This window comes from Trichosurus vulpecula, chromosome 3 (assembly GCF_011100635.1).
Source record: "Trichosurus vulpecula isolate mTriVul1 chromosome 3, mTriVul1.pri, whole genome shotgun sequence".
Classification (NCBI taxonomy): Eukaryota; Metazoa; Chordata; class Mammalia; order Diprotodontia; family Phalangeridae; genus Trichosurus; species Trichosurus vulpecula.
This window is the reverse complement of record NC_050575.1, coordinates 178,981,550-179,000,347: the sequence shown is the minus strand read 5'-3', so window position 1 is coordinate 179,000,347 and position 18,798 is coordinate 178,981,550. Positions and strand designations below refer to the sequence as shown.

The following is an 18,798-nucleotide window of genomic DNA, read 5'->3' as shown; positions in this document are numbered from 1 at the left end:
TTCCTTGGAAAATGCAAATAACTCTGTAAAGTTATAGGGCTATTAGTCATTTATACATGTATAATAATTTTATCAGACTTCTTTCTTCAAGATACGTATGTGAAATTAGTTATTAGAGAGATTGGAAAATTTTGGGGGAGAAGAAACCTAAAAATTTTGGAGGATGATGAACTCTGGAGGATAAAATAGGTGTTAGCAGGTACTGCAAGCAAGATGAGGGCACTGTGTATCAAGGAAAGAGGGCACTAGGTGAAAGAATTGGGGTGTACAAAAAGGTTGGTGAGCTGAGCCAAAGACAAATTTTATCTAGGACCTCCCCAAATCAAAAAAAGTAAAGAAAATCACTTTTTCAGATAATCAGGGAAACTACATTTTGCTAAAAGGTACCAAAGCAATATCAAAAATTTTACATCAAACTTCTCTGCTAAAGGCCTGATTTCTCAAAGATATAGGGAACTGAGTCAAATTATAAAAATAAGAACCATTCTCCAAGTAATAAATGGTCAAAGGATATGAACAGGCAGTTTTCAGAAGAAGAAATCAAAGTTATCTATAGTCATATTAAAAATGCTCTAAAACACTACTGATTAGAGAAATACAAATTAAAGCAACTCTAGGTACCACTTCAGACCTATCAGAAATGACAAATCCTGGAGGGGATGAGGTAAAAATGGATGAGGAAAAACACTAATGAAATGTTGGTGGAGTTGTGAACTGGTCTAACCACTCTAGAGAACAATTTGGAACTACACGCACAGGGCTAGAAAACTGTGTATTCCCTTTGACCCAGAAATACCACCACGAGGTCTGTATCCCAAAGAAATCAAAGGAAAAGGAAAAGGTTATTTGTTTATTTATCTATTCATTCATTCATTTATCTATAGCAACTCTTTTTGTGGTGGCAAAGAACTGGAAATTAAGGAGATGTCCCTCAACCGGGGAATGCCAAAACAAGTTGTGGCATGTGATTGTGATGGAATATTATTGTGCTATAAGAAATGAAGAGGGGAATGGTTTTAGAAAACCATGGAAAGACCTATATGAATTGATGCAAAGTGAAGTGAACAGAACCAGGATATATCATTGTACACAGCAATAACAATATAGTAATGATGATCAATTGGGAAAGACTTAGCTACTCTGATCAATACAGTGATCTAAGACAATTCTGAAGGATTCATGAAGAAAATGGTATCAACCTCTAGAGTGACAATGGATGAACTCTGAGTGCAAATTGAAGTATAATTTTCTCTCTTTATTTTTCTTACTTTTTTATGATATGGCTAATATGAAAATATGTTTTACATGATTTTACATGTATAACTGATAAATTGCTTGCCTTCTCAGTGGGTGGAGGAGAGGTGGAAGAGAATTTGGAACTCAAAATTAGAAAATGTTAAAATTAAATAAATTTTAAAAAGAAAACCTCTTTTTCTTTTTCCTTCTATGCTAAAACAAGTTCTCTGACCTACAGACCCAAAATTTAGGACAATACTCTTAGTATCAAAGATTACATTATGGGCTAATTAGATTTTCACAGGTTAGTCTGAGAATCTAATTGCTAGTTATAACATCGTACTATGGAAAAATACATTCTAAGTTTCAAACTTTTAGGGATCCTTATGCTTTAATTTAGTCAGTCAAATAAAATAAATCTATATACACATTCCAGCTTTCCAAAGGATGAAGGCAGATTAATCAGTATTTTTTGAATGCACACTATCTGCAAGACCCTGCACTAAACACAATGGAGGACACATAAAAGACAACTTCTTAAGAAACTTAAGACCTATTGAGGAAAATGGAAAAAAATGCATATATGAAAGGCTTAAGAACATTTAAAACATACAAATAAAAAGACAATAATGTAAATTATGGTCTTAAACCAAATACCACTAGGTTCTTAAATCAAATGTCATTAAAAATTTGTAGATAAATAACACTGAAGAAAAAAATGATTTTTGCTAAGTGGAAAAGTAATCTGTTTGGTGGGATTAACTAGAGAAATCTCTAGTGATCAAGGTCATTTGATTTCATTTCAGGAAATTATCTCATACTGTTTAACCTCCCTGTCATTCTCCAATATGTCTCATCTTCTCCACTGGCCAAACAAAGATAAAATCCCCAAATGCTCTCCAATTCATAGGATCTTAGTGTTGAAAGGGCTTCAGAAGTTATCTAGTCCAAACCATGCTTGTATAGGGGTCTCCTCTATGATAACTCTTTGTATGTAGACCTCCAGTGCGAGGGAAGCCACCATTATCTGAGGCAGCCCATTCCATTTCAGTTAAGAAGTTTTTGCTTATGCTTACTTGTAAGATTCTTTAGTTTCTACCTTTTTAAGGATTCCATATGCTTAGAATACTTTTCCATCTATCTTTTTGATCACTGCTAATATCCAGAATCCTTTAAAATCCAAACACTAATAATAACACTGCAGAAATCTTAATGACAAAATACACTAGGAAGGAAAATATACAAGATGCCTTTCCAATTTTTTATTCAAGGGAACTACATTTTCTTTAATATCCCCAAACTAAAAATTCAAAAGAATAATCCTCCAGTCTTATTTAAAACAAAGTCGGAGAGAGATTTAAAATCCAGATACATTATTAGAATCCTCAGGGTAAAAATGATTGGTAACCTCTTCTTCAATCTCCATTATTCTGGTAGAAAAAACTAAATCTATAGCATTTATAAAAGTCACAAAATTTTATTCAAAAATAAAATTAGAAAGTTATCCTTATTTTTAAAGTATAGAGAGATGGTCAAGACTTCAGGCATCCCCCTTATATTCTGAGCAAATGTAAGCATATCAGATATACTTAAGATGATGCAAGCAGTCTTTACAAATAAAACAATACCATATTCTGCTCTCTTACTTTCCTTAGCACTGCGCACATTTAATCAGTCCTCTTATCCCATCTAATAAACAATTAGACACAATAATAAACCTGATTGCCTCTCATACCCCACTTGCCATGTAACAACTCAACACCCATCACCCAAATGTGAAAAAGCATACAAGACAGTGATGATTTCTTTTTTTTTTTTTTTGAGTAATGCCATTTTTAAAAGTTACTTTACACATGATGCCATTAAAAAACCTTTAGAGAAATCTTACATTGGAGAAAGTTCAGACCGAACAAGCTTAGTCAGAGGCAGCTGTGTCACTCTACCAATTTAATGCTTTAAGAACATCACAACAAGGAAAGAATTAGTTATCCCAAAGTGAGTGAAGTCTTGAAAAACAAAGTGTGGTACAGTCCAATGACCATAATCTAAATGGTCTTAACTTGACTCTCTCAACAAAGACTACAAGACGAGAATATCTGCTTTAGAATATGCAAACCACTAGATAGAAAGAACCACAGAATAAATTCCCTTATAGCATCAGTTACTCAATAAAGTAAAGTAATATTGCCCTTAATTTTCATAATTTCTCAGAGTAATTTATTAATTCTTCTGTACATACAGAATTCAACTTAACACATTTAAGTTAAGCCAACTGAAAAAAATCTCTTATATAACTCATTTGAAACCAGTATTCTCTGTTGAAATAAAAGTAGCTATAAATACTTAGCACTTCTACATTAGTTCTTTTTAAAAACTGCTTTTCAATCATTCTCTCTTATACTGTAGTAGAATCAGAACAATTTGGCAGCAACAGAGAGCCAGCAGAGGGAGCACAAAACCTTTTAGAATTTATATTCCATTATATCTAATATAGTTTCTCTAAACTTTCTAAAATGCTACAGTTTTTCAAGGTAGTTTGTTACATTTTTATGTCTAACCAAATTTTGGATAAAGTTTGACAGGAGCTTTTAAACCTGTGTTTGAAGTATTTTAAATATTACTAAATTTCAAAATAATTAGTCTACAATAACTAATGATCTTCACAATGATTAGTGAGTGGAATATCAGCTAAATTCTTTCCTTTAAAAATTAAGATATAGTTTTCTCCATAAGTTTTCAACATATAAGCTTTCTCTTGTGATATTATTTTAAAAACCCAACATCTAAACATATGGAACAATTAGCAACTTAATCTTTACCTTAGAAGGAAGACAAGAGTGTTCACTCTCAAACAGCATACTGTGGCTTAAATTACTGCCTTATCTCCCATTAGACTTTCAATATAGCTTTTGAAAACAAAAACAAAGGAGAAGAGGAAAAAATATATATAAACTTACGAGATAATGAATGTGTGCCTTTGGGCAAGTATTCAAACAGCAGAGAGCTATCATCTCCTAGCATGTCTGCTTTGAGAGACAGCAAGCTGTTCTTACTCATGAGAGCCGCCCGTAAATTAGCAACAGCTGTAGCCTGGTGCAGTGCATCCTCCTTCTCTGGGGTGAGGGGCTGAGACAGGTAGCTAGCTTCTCCTCCAAGGAGGGCCTCATCAGCATTTGCATAGAGGTCAGCTCTCTCCCCCCGGCTATCAGAGCTGCTGGGTTCTGTCACTGTCAAGTCGGCATCTGTGAGATTAAAAACACTATTAGAAAACAGATTTTTAAAACTATAAGGAAAATAAGACAAATTTAAGAAGCCCCAAAACAACTGTCTTTGTTGCCAGAGTAAGGGTGCCCTATCAAACAACAGTTTGGGCATCACTTAATAGCCAGTTTAATTGTATCTTATTAGGTATATCTGAAGCCATTCAAAAAATTCTAAATTGCCAAGAATCTGAATTAAAATAAATCAAATCAAGCTTTCTGGTTTAATAGCAGAAAGTAGGACATAAGTGGCATCCTCTCCTCGCCTGCTGACTGAAGATCATAAGACATCTACAAGCTACTGCAAAAACTAAAAGCATCAGCGAATGAGAGAGGAAGCTACATTTAGAACAATAGGGTAAAGAATGAGGCAGGTGTCCATGAGCAGACGTGGGCCTGACTCTGGCTTGAATACTGTGAAACACTTTGCTATGCTTCTATTTCTCCATCTATGAAAGATGAAGAGGTTGCCAAGACTTGTGGATAGAAAATGAGATGGCTGCCAGGAACCAGGGAGACAACGAGGTTAGGATCCCCTGTTCTTCACCTTTTATGTGTCATGCTCCCCTCTGACACTCTGGTGAAGACTGTGGACCTCCTCCCCCCCTCTCAGAATAAAGTTTTAAAATGCATAAAATAAAATACATAGGATTATAAAGGAAACAAATTTGTATTGAAATAAAGATGATGTAATTTTTTCCCCATAGAAGATAGCAGACCCCTTAAAAATCTATTGACAGACACAGTAGGTGTTTATGGATCCCGGGATTAAGAACCCTTAGATTAGGTGACACAACTTCAAGAGGTACCTGAGACAAAGAAAATCAAATACTAGGTGAAAATTAGAAGGAAAATAAGACTAGGTAGCATCTATCCCCCATAAAAAGTATCAGCATATCTTGTTTAAAACCTTAACTAATTCCAGGAAAACATGATGTTAAAATGAAGCAATACTATAGGAGTCAATTAATTCCACAGGAAGTTTCTTACAAATGGGCAACCAGCTTAATAAATTTACTGTAGGCTTTTGGTTATAATGTATTAATGATGTTCATGAAAAATGGCGTTGGTCAGCACCACTTTGTGCAAGGGGAGTCCATATGAAAAAAGAAAATAATTCTTACTAGAGAGTGCTTTCTTGCATACTACAAAAAGAGTGGTATCCAGAGAAGAGTGATACCAAGAAGACTGATAAGGGAAGACAGGAAAAATAATGAGTCAAAGTATTTGGATAACTTATGGAAAAAGGCTGGTCTGAAGGATTTCAGTTTCAGTATAAATCAGTTTTAGAGAGAAAGAATGGAGAGTAAGAATAGAGGGAATCTGCTGACGAGAAAAAATTAGTAATGGCAGACAATTAAAAGTGCGGAACATTGCTTCTTTGGGGATATCCAAGAATGAGAGGAGATGCCTACTGGAAAGAAAGGAATACAGAGAATAAAGTGAAAACATCATGAGCAACAAGAACAAGACAGAATGCACAGGAAGCTCTCCAAAGCTTGCAAGAAAGTTTAGCTGTTAGTTTTCCAGATTATATCCTTCCTTTAATTTATGACCTTTATTAAATGTAAGCCCTATTTCATGTCTTATTTATACTACTAATACACGTCCCAAAAATTCCTTTTTATTTGTAATGCTAAATCATTCAAAAGATATTAAACCTTAATGTCACAGATAATTGTTTTGTGTAAATAAGTTTCCATTTGGTTTCCTATTTCAAGTTTGCGTCTATAATAGCAGATCGGAACTAACACTTGGCATAAATAAGTTCCTACATGCTACCCACCAGCATCAATTGTTCCAACTCAAAGAATAACACTAACCACAACAAGATATTCAGCAAAATATGTCAAAAGATTCTAGCTTTAACAGTGAGAAAGACCTCTGTTCTTTGAAATGCAATATAACTCACATGACTTATTACTTTTTTATATTTACATAGTACTTTATGATTTTCAAAGTGCTTATATATATTACTTCATTTAACCCTACTATAGCTATTTACACCAGAATCCTGTTCATATTAAAAAGCTTGCTATTTCTAAATATAAAACTACTTAGATAGCACAAGAAAATTTTGGTAAACTTAATTTCTGGACAAAAGAGTCTGCAAGTAACAGGGTATAGTATAGAAAGAGCTGGTCTTGGAACCAGGAACCAGGAAGGTCTGACTTCAAATCTAATCTCTGACATGTACTAGAAGTATAACCCTCAGCAAGTCACATAACTTCTTCCTGCTCTATGTAACTGATGATAAGGTGCATAGAAAGTGTTCACTTTGATGGCGGGAGTGCCCTTATCCTAAAATTCTCTATACCAGTCAGTCAACAAGCATTTTTTTTCTTGTTTCATTTTTTAAATTGTTATTTATTTAATATTTTTAGTTTTCAGCATTGATTTCCACAAGATCTTGAATTACAAATTTTCTCCCCATTTCTACCTTCCCTCCCACTCCAAGATGGCATATATTCTGATTGCCCTCTTCCCCAGTCAGCCCTCCCTTCTGTCACCCCACTCCCCCTCCCCGCCATCCCTTCTCCCTTACTTTCTTGTAGGGCAAGGTAGATTTCTATGCCCCCTTGCCTGTATATCTTATTTCCCAGTTGCATGCAAAACCAAATTTTTTTTTGAACATCTCCTTTTAAAACTTTGAATTCCAAATTCTCTCCCCTCTTCCCTCCCCACCCACCCTCCCTAAGAAGGCAAGCAATTCAACACAGGTCACGCATTTATCATTATGCAAAACCCTTCCACAATACTTGTTGTGAAAGACTAACTATATATATATAACTATATATATGGTAAGATACCCAATTGAGGATGTATAGTATTCCCTCCTCAGGTCAAATCGGATGAAAGCAAGATTTACTCATTCCCCCTCACCTGCCCCCTCTTCCCTTCCTACAGAACTACTTTTTCTTGCCACTTTTATGTGAGATAATTTACCCCATTCTATCTCTCCCTTTCTCCCTTTCTCAATATATTCCTCTCTTATCCCTTAAATTGATTTTATTTTTTTAGATATCATCCCTTCATATTCAACTCCCCCTGTGCCCTTTGTGTGTATGTGTGTGTGTGTGTGTGTATGTATATATACCTACATATATACACACATAGACACACACATATGTATATATATGTTTACACATATATACACATACATATTCCTTTCAGCTACTATGATGTTGAGGTCTCATGAATCATACACATCATCTTTCTATGTAGGAATGTAAACAAAACAGTTCAACTTTAGTAAGTCCCTTATGATTTCTCTTTCTTGTTTACCTTTTCATGATTCTCTTGATTGTTGTGTTTGAAAGTCAAATTTTCTATTCAGCTCTGGTCTTTTCACTGAGAAAGCTTGAAAGTCCTCTATTTTTTTGAAAATCCATATTTTGCCTTGGAGCATTATAATCAGTTTTGCTGGGTAGGTGATTCTTGGCTTTAATTCTAGTTCCAATGACCTCTGGAATATCATACTCCAAGCTCTTCGGTCCCTTAATGTGGAAGCTGCCAGATCCTGTGTTATCCTGATTGTTTTTCCACAATATTCAAATTCTTTCTGGCTGCTTGCAGTATTTTCTCCTTGACCTGGGAGCTCTGGAATTTGGCGACAATGTTCCTAGGAGTTTTCTTTTTGGGATCTATTTGAGGAGGCGATCTGTGGATTCTTTCAATTTCTATTTTACCCTCTGGCTCCAGAATATCAGGGCAATTCTCCTTGATAATTCCTTGAAAGATGATATCTTGGCTCTTTTTTTGATCATGGCTTTCAGGTAGTCCAATAATTTTTAAATTCTCTCTCCTCAATCTATTTTCCAGGTCAGTGGTTTTTCCAATGAGAAATTTCACATTGTCTTCCATTTTTTCATTCCTTTGGTTCTGTTTTATAATTTCTTGATTTCTCATAAAGTCACTAGCTTCTACTTGCTCCAATATCATTTTTAAGGTAGTATTTTCTTCAGTGGTCTTTTGGACCTCCTTTTCCATTTGGCTAATTCTGCCTTTCAAGGCATTCTTCTCCTCATTGGCTTTTTGGAGCTCTTTTGCCATTTGAGTTAGTCTATTTTTTAAAGTGTTGTTTTCTTCAATATTTTTTTCAGTATTTTTTTGGGTCTCCTTTAGCAAGTCATTGACTTGTTTTTCATGGTTTTCTTGCATCATTCTCATTTCTCGTCCCAATTTTTCCTCTACTTCTCTAACTTCCTTTTCCAACTCCTTTTTGAGCTCTTCCATGGCCTGAGACCAGTTCATGTTTTTCTTGGAGGCTTTTGGTGTAGGCTCTTGCACTTTGTTGACTTCTTTAGGCTGTATGTTTTGGTCTTCTTTTTCACCAAAGAAGGATTCCAAAGTCTGAGACTGAATCTGGGTGCGTTTTCGCTGCCTGGCCATGTTCCCAGCCAACTTACTTGACCCTTGAGTTTTTCGTTGGGGTATGACTGCTTGTAGAGCAAAGAGTACTTTGTTCCAAGCTTGAGGGGATGCACTGTTGATTTCAGAGCTGTTTCTATACAGCCAGCTCTGCCACCCCAGCACTCCTCCTTCCTCAAGAACCACCAACCCGGACCTGACACAAATCTTCAGCAGGCTCTGCACTCCTGCTCTGATCCGCCACTTAATTCCTCCCACCATGTGGGCCTGGGGCCAGAAGTAACTGCAGCTGTAGTTCTGTAGCTGCACCTCCCCTGCTGCCCCTGGGGCAGTGGCTGAACCACTAACTCTGTCCCCTGCAGCTTTTCCCACTAACCTTCTCTGTTGTCTTTGGTGTTTTGGGTTGAGAAGTCTGGTAACTGCCACAGGTCACTGATTCAGGGTGCTAGGGCCTGTCCTGCCCGGCTCCTGGTCTGGTTGGTCCTGCTGCCTTCCACGCTGAGCTCTGCTCCCCTCCGCTCTGTGCGTGATAGACCTCATCCATCGACCATCCAGGCTATCCTGGGCTGGATCCCTGCTTCCCTCTGCTATTTTGTGGGTTCTGCAGTTCTAGAATTTGTTCCGAGCCATTTTTATAGGTTTTTGGAGGGATGTGGTGGGGAGCTCATGCAAGTCCCTGCTTTCCAGCCGCCATCTTGGCTCCACCTCTTGCCACTTTTATGTGAGATAATTTACCCTATTCTATCTCTCCCTTTCTCCCTCTCTCAATATATTCCTCTCTCATCCCTTAATTTTATTTTTTTAGATATCATCCCTTCATATTCAACTCACCCTGTGCCCTCTGTCTATATATATATATGTGTACATATACGTATACATATATATGTATATATATACATATATATGTATATTCCCTTCAGCTACCCTAATACTGAGGTCTCATGAATTACATACATCATCTTTCCATGTGGGAATGTAAACAAAAGAGTTCCACTTTAGTAAGTCCCTTATGATTTCTCTTTCTTGTTTACTTTTTCATGCTTCTCTTGATTCTTGTATTTGAAAGTCAAATTTTCTATTCAGCTCTGGTCTTTTCACTGAGAAAGCTTGAAAGTCCTCTATTTTATTGAAAATCCATATTTTGCCTTGGAGCCTTATAATCAGTTTTTCTGGGTGGGTAATTGTTGGTTTTAATCCTAACTCCTTTGACCTCTGGAATATCATATTCCAAGCCCTTCGATCACTTAATGTGGAAGGTGCTAGATCTTCTATTATCCTGATTGTGTTTCCACAATACTCAAATTGTTTCCTTCTGGCTGCTTGCAGTATTTTCTCTTTGACCTGGGAATTCTGGAATTTGGCAACAATATTCCTAGGAGTTTTCTTTTTGGGATCTTTTTCAGGAGGCAATTGTTGGATTCTTTCCACTTCTATTTTACCCTCTGGCTCTAGAATATCAGGGCAGTTCTCCTTGATAATTTCTTGAAAGATGATATCTAGGCTCTTTTTTTGATCATGGCTTTCAGGTAGTCCAATAATTTTTAAATTATTTCTCTTGGATCTATTGTCCAGGTCAATGGTTTTTCTAATGAGATATTTCACATTGTCTTCCATTTTTTCATTCCTTTGATTCTTTTTTGTACTATCTTGGTTTCTCATACAGTCACTAGCTTCCACTTGCTCCAATCTAATTTTTAAGGTGGCATTTTCTTCAGTGGTCTTCTGGACCTCCTTTTCCATTTGGCTAATTCTGCCTTTCAAGGCATTCTTCTCCTCATTGGCTTTTTGGAGCTCTTTTGCCATTTAAGTTAATCTATTTTTTTAAGGTGCTAATTTCTTCAGTATTTTTTGGGTTTCCTTTAGCAAGTCATTGACTTGTTTTTCATGGTTTTCTCACATTACTCTCATTTCTCTTCCCAATTTTTCCTCTACTTCTCTTACTTGCTTTTCCAAATCCTTTTGAGATCTTCCATGGCCTGAGACCAATTCATATTTTTCTTGGAGGCTTTTGATGTAGGCTCTTTGACTTTGTTAACTTCTTCTCACTGTATGTTTTGATCTTCTTCATCATCAAAAAAAGATTCCAAAGTCTGAGTATGAATCTGAGACTGTTTTTGCTGCCTGTTCATGTTGCCAGCCAACTACTTGACCCTTGAGTTTTTCGTCAGGGTATGACTGCTTGTAGAGTAGAGAGTACTTTGTCCCAAGTTTGAGGGGAGGGACTGTCTTTTGCCTCTTTCTAGCACAGTACCTGGCACATAATAGGCATTCAATAAGTATATATTGATTAACTGATATAATATTTATATACTATAAGTTGTTCATCTATTCCTCAATTTATGAGTACCTTTTCAAATAAGAGCTATAAATATTTTTGTACATTCTTAAAATTTATTTTTTGCTTAGGACTAATCCCTCCTTTAATTTACTGTCCCTCTAATTCTCCCACTCTCCTTCTCCCTTTCCTCTTTTTTCCCCTGTTGAATGAAATGTATTTCTGTATCCAACTGTCAAGAAGCATTTATTAAGCATCTAGTATGTGCCAGAAACTGTGCTAAGCCCCAAGGGTACAATGAAAGGCAAAAACAAAACAAAACACCAGTCCCTGCTCTCAATGAGCTCACAATCAAATAAGTGAGACAGCATGCAAGTAATGATGTACAAACAAGGTATATACAGAATAAATTGAAGATAAGAAACAGAAGGTAGGCACTAGTACTAAGGGGGATCAGAAAAGGGTCCTTGTTGGAAGTGAGATTTTAGCTAGGACTTGAAGGAAATCAGGAAGCTAGAAATGAGAGGAAGAGAATTCCAGGCATAGTGAACAGCTGGTGAAAATGCCTAGAGTCAGGAGATGCAGTGTCTTATTAAGGTACAGCAAGGAGACCAGAGTCACTGGCCAAAGAGTGTGGGATAAGAATATACCTTTGAAAGTAAGAGAGAATAAGGTGTAAAGCTGAGATGTACTGGAAGACCCAGCATAACTGTTAAGTAATATAAATGTAAGTAATATAAACTTTTAACTTGGAAACCAAATTGTTCTATTTAATATGTCATAGTCAAATCATATAAAATCTTTAATCCCTTGCCAAAGCTCCTTGGCTCTGACTATTCTCTTAACATTTTGGTAAATCTGGCAGCCCAAATTTCCCAATGCTTTCAATTTACGTTTTTCTTTGAGTTCCTTTTTGTTCATGTGAACCAAATTCCAGCAATAATTTTAATAAAGAACTTTAAGAAAGAGGAACATGGAAAAGTATCTCAAGATTCAATCTCTTCTAGAACTAGTTTGAGGGGATCAATAATATTGAGAGCAGAGAATATCAACACATTTTGGCTGGTTTGTTTTTTTTTTTTAAAGCAAGATGTCAAACATTGGTCTTATGAAATCCTAACTCAAAAGGAAAAGTTAACATGAAGCTTTCGTTCAAAGTACAAAAGTCAATGTCTTTTTATGTCAACCGTCCCAGGAGTAGGAAGTATTAATTTCTGAGTTATGGAAAAGTATATGGGTTAGCAAGTAGACCCCTCCCTGGTCTAATGGGAAGGTCTTGTAGATACTACCTGAAAACATCTCTAAAGGCAGATAAGTATCTAACTGGGGCCTGGAGTGAAGAAGACAAGTTCAAATCTGGCCTTATACACTACTAGCTGTGCAACCCTGGGCAAGTTATTCTCTGCCTCAGCTTACTCAACTGTAAAATAGGGATAATAATAGTACCTACCTCACAAAGTTGTTTTCAGAATCAAATGAAATAATATTTGTAAAGCCTTTTGCACAGTGCCTGGCACATAGTAGGCCCTTAATAAAGGTTTATTCTCTTCCTTTGTTCCCCTCCTCTCTACTCATACCACAACCTCCCTAGTCCAAATCCTTATCGATTTTCACCTGGACTACTGTATCTAGTGTCTTTCTTCTTAATCCAAAATATATACTGTGATCAAGAAGCTTCAATAGTTCTTCACTGCCTATAGGATAAAATATAAACTCCTATGCTTGGCATTTAAAACTCTTCACGATCTGTTTCCAGTCTATATTTCTAGGCAGATTACACATCATTTACTCTTCCTCACACGATCTACACTCTAGCCAAACTGGCCTATGTGCCCTGTACGTGGCATTCCACCTTCCTCCTCCTTTGCAAAGGCTGCCTGGAATGCTCTCTCTCCTCTTTGCCTTTTTGGAATCCCTGGTACCTCATTCAAAGTTCAATTCAAATGCTGCTTCCTCCTTTATATGCCTAGAGCCTGGTAAAAGAGGAGGAGCTTAATGAATGATTACTCATTTACTGATTGTGGGTCAAATCTTAGTTCCATTACTGATTCACTATGGTATTTATGAATGTTATCATTTGCCTATGGCTTCTTCATCTGTAAAAACAATGAAAAAGTCTTTATTAAATATTTGTTACTAAAGCCTTTATTATAAGCACGGTGCCAGGCACTGTGTTAAGCACTGGGAATATAAATTTGAAAGTGAGACAGTCCTTGTGCTCAAGGAGCTTACATTCTAATAGGAGATGACACATATATGGGAGGAGATGGGAGTCACAAGTTGGGGGTGGGAGTCACAAGGATAGGAATAAATCAGCTTATGCAACCTCACCTCATAGGGTTATGGTGAGTGAAGATTAAATGAGGATATATGTGAAACCAATTCATAACTCTAAAGTGCTATACTAATATAAGCTACATTAATACCACATTATTAAGGACCTCACAATGATTACATGACGATATAGGATATGACCAATTATCAAGATTTCAGAGGTTATGGAAAAACCTACACGACATAATGCTGAGTGAGCGGAGCAGAGCCAGGAGAACATTATACACAACCACAGATATATGGATTTTGTGAGGACCAACCCTGACAGACTTCGCTCTTCTCAGCAACACAAGTACAAAGACAACTCCAAAGGACTCATGATGGAGAATGCTATCTACATCCAGAGAAAGAACTGTGAAGTATGAATGCAGATTGAGGCACACTTCATGCTAGCCTCTTTTCCCCCCTTTTTTTTCTTTTTCTCTCTTTTGTTTTTGTTTTGGGGTTGGCTTTTTTGTTTTTGGTCCTGTTCCTTCTTTCTCATGATTCATTTCACTGATCACAATTCTTCTCCATAACTTGACTAGTGTGTAAATTAATTCAATGTGAAGTTATACATGATAGTTATATGAGATTCCATGCCATCTTGGGGAGGGAGGGGGGAGGGAGGGAAGAAAATCTGGAACTCAAAATTATGTAGAACCAAGTGTTGTAAACTAAAAATTAAAAAAAAAATTTAAAAAAAAAGATTTCAGAGGTTGATTAGGTGGCAGAGCGGAGACACAAACCCAGATGCTGACTCCAAACCTAGTACTCTTTCCCCTGGGTGACAGGTAAAGGAGAAATCCTGGATGTTGACTTTGCCCAAGTTCTGGCTCTACCACTTACAGGTATAACCTTAGGCAGGGGACACATTCTCTGAGTTTTATTTTTTCTGTCTATAAAATGGGAGCAATAACGCTGCCACTAACTTCCTCACAGGGTTGTTATAAGGCTAATATAGGTGAGAAAGCACTTTGTCATGATAAAATATTATATAAAGCTATTATTATTATTATTATTATTAAACACAGAAATTTCAAAATCCTGTATCTACCTCACGATACCTTCGAAGCAAACAATCCCATTGTTTCAATGATTCTAATCTGATGGCATTATTTAATGATTATTTTAGCTTGTAAAGGTAAATCACATAGAGTTAAAGGGCTAAATTAACAACATAATTTTTTTAAAAAGTCTTACATTGAAAATGAGTAACTTCCAAGATTTAAAAAAATATTTAAAAAAACAACTGAATGATTCATATTTAGTTATCCAACTGATTGTAAAAGACACAAATTTTTTTTTAATGAAGTATCACTTGGGAAATAAAGTAAGCATACAGGTGAGAAAAATAAATTGGGATGGGAGCTATAGAGATATTTGACCCATTCAAAATGATTTTCTTCTATTTTTCCAAAAATAAAAAGTCCAGTAAAAAAAAGTGATGAAAATATTTTCTATTGTTGTTACTTTTTTCAAAAAAGGAGAGTGATAATTTACAATTAAAAAGGTAAAATTATAAGGTGTTAGGTAATGTGCCAGTTAGGGAACAAAAAGGAACAATAAACAGGCCACACTACCTTAAAATTGCATTCCAGAAATCTGAAAGCTAGGAAAGCTAATTTCAAACCAGGTATACGTAGCCAATAGCTGGAAAAACTTTGCACAATTACTAAAATAATCCTGCTAAGCTACAGATCTGACTACTTCATTCTCCTGTTCACAAATCTTTTGAATGTCTCCCTATTGCTTCTTTCTTTCTTTTTTTTTTTTTTCACTGGGGAAGGCAGGGCAATTGGGGTTAAGTGACTTGCCCAAGGTCACACAGCTAGTACATGTGTCAAGTGTCTGAGGCCTGACTCCAGGGCCGGTGCTCTACTCACTGCGCCATCTAGCTGCCCCCACTCCCTATTGCTTCTAGAGCAAAATACAAATTCTTCAGTCTGGTCTTTGCAATCCTCCACAATCTGGCTCCGACCTATCTTAACAGTCTTATTTTAGAATACTCTCTTTCAAACACTTTATACTAGATTATTAGCTTAGAATACATTGCTAGCTGTTTCCAGAAATCAGCATTTCATCACCTGTCTCTGTATGTTCATTTAAGCTGTCCCTCATACCTGGAAAACACTCCCTTCCTTCTCTATCTCCCAGAATCCTTATTTTCTCTTTCAAGGCTCAGCTCAGGTGCTACCTCCTTTTTTTGTATTTACACCCATTAGACCTCCAGAGCACTGGGCTTGTAATCAGGAATAACTTTGCTCAAGTCTGGCCTTAAGACAATAGTTGTGTCACTCTAGGCAAGTCACTTGACTTTTATTTGCCTCAGTTTCCTCAACTGTAAAATGGGGATAATAAGAGTACCTACCTCACAGAGTTGTTGTAAGGATCAAATGAGATAATATTTGCACAGTGCTTACTTAGCACACAGCCTGGCACATAGTAGACGCTATGTAAAAGTGTATTCCCTTCCCCTTCCACTTACTTCTCTTTCCCTCCTCAAATTCAAATTATCTTGTATTTAGTTGTCCGTATATTCGTATCTCCAACTAGAACATAAGCTCCCTGAGGACAGAAATGTTTCTTTTTTTGTCTTTGTTATCCTAGAACCTGGGACACTACCTTGCAAATTTATTTTTTTTGATTAAGACCTGTGATTTGATCTGTGTGGGGAACTCCAAGTGCAGAAATTTCTTACTGATGCAAATAAGCGCCATCTATAATTTATATGATTTGTCCACAGTAATACAGCTAGTGTGTGTCAGGCATTTTACACAGATTGAACACTTACTAAATGCTGAAGTAAAGTGACACAGATCTCATTCAGTTGTAGATAATTCAAATTCTTATTGGAGGGCATAAAGTTCTTACAGATCATTCTGGACAGAAAAGGACAAACAATGCACTCTTAGCAATCAAGACTTTTGTTTTAGTGTTCTTTTATTCCTGTTCCATTTGATTCTTCAGTCTTCTTTCAAATGATCTTTTAGCTCCAGTCAAATACTCAACCACTTAAACCTGTCACTCATTTTTAAAACTAGCTTTTTATCTTTTTGATCCACTTAATTGGGTACTTACCTTCTACTACCTAAAGCTTGACCCTTTTGCCACTAAATCCCAACTTTTCACACTCATTCCATAATCTTTCTATTTCTTTTCATCTTTCCCTGCATGTTTGCTCTGCAGTTGATCTCTTGTTAACCTTAGGCTTATTAAATGCTGACTTTATAACAAGCCCTGTATAGTCCAACTACTAAATCATGTTCAAAGTCCATGATCATTCTAGACAGTATGAAGGCCTCCCATGTACTCTGAAAACCTCCAGGCCTCCAACGGCACATCAGGTCCAAATTAATCATAGCTGGTTTCAAACAGAGACAAACCTGAACCTATTTAAGAGATGAATGCAACTAACCCAGCCTATAAGTATTTCAAGATTGAATCTCAGTTATTTCTCTCAAATTAAAATCTAATACATTTCATTTAATGAAGTTGTCAAATGAGTCACAGTTTCTCTCTTAATATTTGCAACAATAAATAAAATGGAGAAATTAAGTTATGAGCTAAGCAAGATTGATCTAAATTACTTTAGCCAAAACAATGGAAACAACCTAATCACCTTTTCTTCTTAATTTAAAAAAATGATCTGAGTCAGTGGTGTCAAACTCAAACATAAACAGGGCCACCAAACTGTATATAAGGATCCCTGCTAGCACATCCTGACTTAGAAAATTAAATATTAACATTATCTGTTTTTGTTACATTTTTATTTAATTTGTTATATCTTTCCCAATTACATTTTAATCTGGTTCAGTTTGACACCTTTGATCTGGGCCATTTCTAAAAAATATCATCTTGGCAGTGTCTTATGCAATCATTTCAGAAGTAAAAATTCAACATTCATATACTCCCCCTAATCAGGGATGGAATATTGAAAGCTGAACACTAGATAAAGTCTTTTTTAGTGTAATGAGTAAATCTTTCTATAAAAGGGAAGTGGGTCTCTAGTAGTCCTTTCAAAAAAATTTTATGGAAAAAAAGAGAAAAATGTTTGTGGAAATGGGAAAGTTATAATAAAGAAGTACTCCAAGTATCCTTTAATGAACAGTATCATCCTGCCACGCTAGATGACAGATATAGGAAGAAATAAGCCACCAGTAGTGCTGGAAACCTGTCACAAAACAAACATCAAACTTCTCATAGAATTCAAAATGGCTTGTCTGATAAAAAAATTATTATTCTTTGAGATTTTTTAAATGAAAACATTTTAAATTTTATTACTAAGGCTAGATCACTGTTGATAAGGGATATAAATTCACTATAAATTCAGCTGTTTTAATAGCACTTTTTCACTTCCACTTGGAGCTGAATTAAAATCCCAGCTTTCCTACTTACTATCTGTGTGACCTTGAGCAAGTCACTTAACTTCTCTCAGTTTCCTCAGCTGAAAAATAAGGGAGTTGGACTAGGTATCCTCTGAAGTTGGTTATAGCTCTACATCTGTGATCCTATGAATCCCAGGGAATTCCTTGCATTTACATATATATTACTCTTCTCTGGGTGGTTATAAAGGTATAACAACTCTTTAAAATGATTAGGGTATCTCTGACAATACAGAGTTACTGTCAGAGGATATTAAAATGATGATCTTACGATCTAAAGAATTTATGCCTCTTCTCCAAAGGTAACTAACACTCCAAGTACTTTATTCACATGTCAGTCAAGTCTATTATGTGCATGGTCCTTCATTAACAATGTCGTCAGAAGAAATGTTCAGGGTGAAGTTTCACGTAGGTACTTTAGAATTTTCAGCATGAAATTCAAACTCAATAATAGCAATTCAACACTAGCAAGAGTTGTCCATTTACTCTTCACTTTGGAAACACAAATGACAGTATCTGAAAGTCCTCCACAGCTTGCACAGAACCTTTTCAAGATTTCATCAAAAAAAGAAATAAATTCATTAATCTGAATTATCCAAAATTCTTAAAACTTGTTTTGGTAAATAAAAAAATTCTTAAATTTTCTTGCTACACTTAAAAAAATAACTACTAGCAATAATATTAATTAATAATAACTTGTTTTCTCTACAAGAACAATTTTAGAGGACTCATAAGGAAACATGCTGCCCACCTCCTAAAAGAGAAGGGAGGGACTCAGGGTACAGAATGAGACAAATATTTTTGAACATGGCCAATGAAGGAATTTGTTTTGCTTGACTGTGCATATTTGTTACAAATTTGTTTTTCTTGTCTTTTTCCAATGAGGGGAAGTAGGAGGGAGAAAAAATAGATTTTTGTTAATTCAAAAAAGAATTAGAAATTTGAAATAATTTGGACT

The 18,798-nt window shown here is 35.9% G+C and overlaps 1 protein-coding gene across 2 annotated transcripts in view; it reads right to left on the bottom strand.

The window, feature by feature from the left end:
• Window positions 1-18,798, bottom strand: part of ZBTB46 (zinc finger and BTB domain containing 46) — a 135,130-nt gene that overhangs the window by 15,075 nt on the left and 101,257 nt on the right. For both annotated transcript variants that reach the window (XM_036751197.1, XM_036751196.1), the window contains exon 3: window positions 4,194-4,478. In XM_036751197.1, coding sequence (XP_036607092.1) covers window positions 4,194-4,478 — 285 coding nt within the window. The remainder of the gene's footprint in view (window positions 1-4,193; window positions 4,479-18,798) is intronic.